The sequence below is a fragment of the Arachis duranensis genome, chromosome 3, assembly GCF_000817695.3.
Source record: "Arachis duranensis cultivar V14167 chromosome 3, aradu.V14167.gnm2.J7QH, whole genome shotgun sequence".
NCBI classification, from domain to species: Eukaryota; Viridiplantae; Streptophyta; class Magnoliopsida; order Fabales; family Fabaceae; genus Arachis; species Arachis duranensis.
Window position 1 is genome coordinate 4,076,732 of NC_029774.3, and position 3,421 is coordinate 4,080,152.

General features: G+C 30.0%; 1 protein-coding gene across 2 annotated transcripts; it reads left to right on the forward strand.

Moving 5' to 3' along the window:
• The first annotated feature begins 1,159 nt into the window (after positions 1–1,159).
• Positions 1,160–3,118, forward strand: LOC107477131 (G-box-binding factor 1-like). 2 transcript variants are annotated; one of them, XM_052258056.1, is made up of 5 exons: positions 1,160–1,538; positions 1,670–1,690; positions 2,325–2,396; positions 2,492–2,617; positions 2,906–3,118. In XM_052258056.1, exons 1-5 carry the CDS (start codon positions 1,482–1,484, stop codon positions 2,978–2,980), a joined length of 351 nt encoding a protein of 116 aa, XP_052114016.1. In that variant the 5' UTR covers positions 1,160–1,481; the 3' UTR covers positions 2,981–3,118. The 2 variants fall into 2 exon arrangements, with proteins under 2 accessions (XP_052114016.1, XP_052114015.1); XM_052258055.1 differs by having other exon boundaries at positions 1,160–1,690.
• The last annotated feature ends 303 nt before the right edge of the window (positions 3,119–3,421 follow it).

Sequence of the window (3,421 nt, forward strand, 5' to 3'; positions counted from 1 at the left end):
TAAAAAAGAAAAAGTCATATATTTCTATTTTTTAAAAAAACTGTCAATTAATTTTTTGAAAAGTTAAATTTTTTTTAAACAGTACCAACACCCGTATTATGATTTTTTATAATTTAAAAATAAAAAAAAAGCATCTACTGCTATTTTTCAAATGGACTCTTATTTAATAATAACTAGATTATAATTTATTGATTATAATTTTTTTAAAATATTAATAAAGGACCTTAATAAAAATATATATTTTAAATTTTAATTTTAAATTTTAGATTAATTTATATTTTTTATTTATATAGAATTAATTTTTTCGATTCAATCAATAATTTATCAATTAAATTAATAAACAATAAACTAGTAATTTTAGCGATTCAATTACCCATTCGGTTCAAACAAATGTGATTTAAGTCTCAATTTTAGTCGTTAAAATTACGTTCAAACATCAAAGTAATTTTTAAATTTTGAAGTTACTCAACTTAGTTCTCAAAATTGCTCTCCGAAACTCAAATTGATCCTTAAACCCATTTCGCCAATGAAGGTGACCGAAAAATCGACATAAACACACTGCTGACATGCTGGCATCATAATAGTTGACTGTCTTGGTCTCGTCCCAATCTTGCCTGGTTGAAGCTCAACAACGACGACAATGTTTTCTTGGAGGAGGATAGAGCTGGATTTGGGTGTGTCTTGCTTGATTCTTCTAATCGGTGGGTGCGTGGCAGAGTAGGCATTTCTGTATATTAACAAAAGGGATCAAGGGAGTAAAGAGGGAAGAGTGGATCGAAGAGCACGGCGAGGTTGGAGTTTGCGGAAAGGATGAACCATCGGTACCGGAGTGAGTTGAAGAATGGGAGCGTGTATGCAGCGATTCAGATTAACCGTTCTGTTGGTGGCGGTGACGTGTATGAGCACGTTGTTGTTCGGGTCGATGCAGTCGCTGGTGAGTTTGGGTTAGGGTTTGGGGTTGGGGTTTGAGGAAGGTGGAGCGAAGTAGAGAGATGGAAGCCAGGTTTCCAAGGTTGGTGGTACAACACCTGCTGGTTTCTATCCCACCATAAGTTATCTCTTGTGATATATATAATAATTATTGGATAGAATGAGTTGGCTTATCATAATTAACAATAACTATTAATTTAATTTAATTTATAATAACTTAATCAATTAACCAAAATATAACTTTTACATTTTATAAAAATCATTAGAAAAATTTTGAGCTGCACGATACCATATCTATAGATATTGAAATTTACAGAGCAGTTTATGTTTCCACTAATAAAAAAATTAGCATCTTTACGGTTATCCACCAAAATGTCACACCTCTCTCCGCGTAACACAATGGAGAGTAGTAATGGCATACATATATATATAGCACAAGACAAGTGATAAAACAAGTCTAGCTTTCTTTTAAAACAAGTTTCGCTTTCTTTTCTTTTCTCATCCTAAGTAGTCACTTATTACTTGTTTCACATATTTTCTTGAACTTGATAATGGAGGAAAAGGTACCTCAGCTCATTATACGTTTCAAACTTTCGAAGCCTAAAGAAGTGAGTAAAGCATGCTACCTAAGAATTTCTCTCTTAACAATATTATGTTTTCACATTATGTTTATTCTTATTATCTTCTTGTTTTCTCTTTTCCCTCCCTAATGCGGGATACTCCACCCAAACTTTTGCAGCCACATGGGTCTCTAACAAAGGTATCAATTATTTATATATTTCTTTTAAAAATTAATTTAATAAAATATTTTCAAAACAAAAACTTTATCAAATTAGTTTATACATTGCTTCTTCGTTTGCATTGTCCTATAAGGATTTAATCATATAGTGCCATACATATTAAATCGACCCTAATGGTTTCGTTTTACCTAAAAAGCTACGTATCATCATAAATCGAATTGAATGGATTCAATTTAGTAGAGTAATCTAATTTGAAGCCATTAGCTTCAGTTTACACGTGAACTCAATTTGCATGTAATTCGAATATAGAGATGCAACTTGGGACTTTCACGGAGTCTTTTTGAGTTTGGGGGAGTAATTTACAATCCTTGTTTTGAGTTTGAAAGACTAGTTTTGTCCTGTTTTTAATGATTCTGATTGGCACCCTCCATAGTTGGACCTCTCTTTCTGCAGGTCTCTTGCTGCTTTTTTCTTCTATTATTCGGTTTGCTCAGTTTTGTGAATCTTTATGTATGCTGTTTGTTAATATAATTCAGTTCAATGATAATGCATTGCCTTAAGGTAGCATAAGGCTCACAAACATAGTGAGACCATCAATTAGTGAAGTGTACATATATATATTATGGGATTAATTGCATTATTATTTTTTTACAGGAAGAGTTAAGAAAAGAAAGAAGAAGAGAGGCCAACAGAAGATGTGTCCAGAGGAAGAGAAAGAGAGAACAGGTACATAATACAATATAAAAATGTGCATTATCTTGATTGATATCTATCTCAAAATTTGAATTTCAATTTATAAACAAAACTGTTAATTTTATTAGGAAACATTCCAAGAGCTCGAAGGATCCGTGGCAAAGCTTAGAACTGAAGTCCAATTACTCCATGAAGAACTTACTAGACTTGACAAGGAAAATAAGGAACTCGACGAGGAAAATAACTCCATTCAAGTAGGTTAATTAGAAGTTGTGTTAACATCTTTTATTTTTTGAAGATTATGAGTTTGCTTGTTTAGATTTATAATTTAGAGATTACTTTTGTTAAATTCAAAATTCATTTGGTAACAGTAGCAGTAGCAGTAAACTACTTGAATATGATTTGATAATTCATCACTCAACTTTTTAAATTAAGAGATTAGGAAAGAGAATCATAATGACCAAGAAAGAATTATGTCAATACCTTTTTATTTCTTTAGATAGATATATATAACAGAAATTTTTTTTTTTTCACATGGACAGGAAGAAATTTACAAGATGCATGGAATGGAATTATCAGCAAAATTTGTGATCAGTTCTGCTGTTGATGAAGTTTAGAAATTAGAAGCTATAGTTATAAATTTAGAAATGGCTTAGTTTTTGAGAATTTCTTGTAAATGTAGGTAATTATATTTTAGTTGAATAAGCCTTTGTTTAATTAGTGTAGTAATATTAAGTTGTGTTTGCTAAGGGTCACAAATCCAAATAACCGTTTCTTGATCACATTTTAAATTTGAAAATAAATTAAATGAAAATAAAACATAATATAGATTTAATATCTATGCATACGCCACAAGTTTAATTTGATTTTTCAAATAATACTATTAATAATAAAGGTTAAGTACTTTTTTCTTTTCTAAAATATTCAGAGAAAATCAAATTCGTTCTCGATTTTTTTTTTGTTATTAAAATCATCTTTTAACGAAAGAAGTAATTTAATTGGAGAACAAAATAAATAATAATATATCAACCTTTAATTTATCTCAGTAAAATTATTAT

What these genes read in the sequence shown, in the direction of transcription:
- LOC107477131 (XM_052258055.1), top strand. Translation starts at nt 1,550, where the DNA reads ATGCTACCTAAGAATTTCTCTCTTAACAATATTATGTTTTCACATTAT. An exon ending in GGAAGAGAAAGAGAGAACAG is followed by an intron (nt 2,397 to 2,491) that starts GTACATAATACA and finishes TAATTTTATTAG; the next exon opens with GAAACATTCCAAGAGCTCGA. An exon ending in AGGAAAATAACTCCATTCAA is followed by an intron (nt 2,618 to 2,905) that starts GTAGGTTAATTA and finishes TCACATGGACAG; the next exon opens with GAAGAAATTTACAAGATGCA.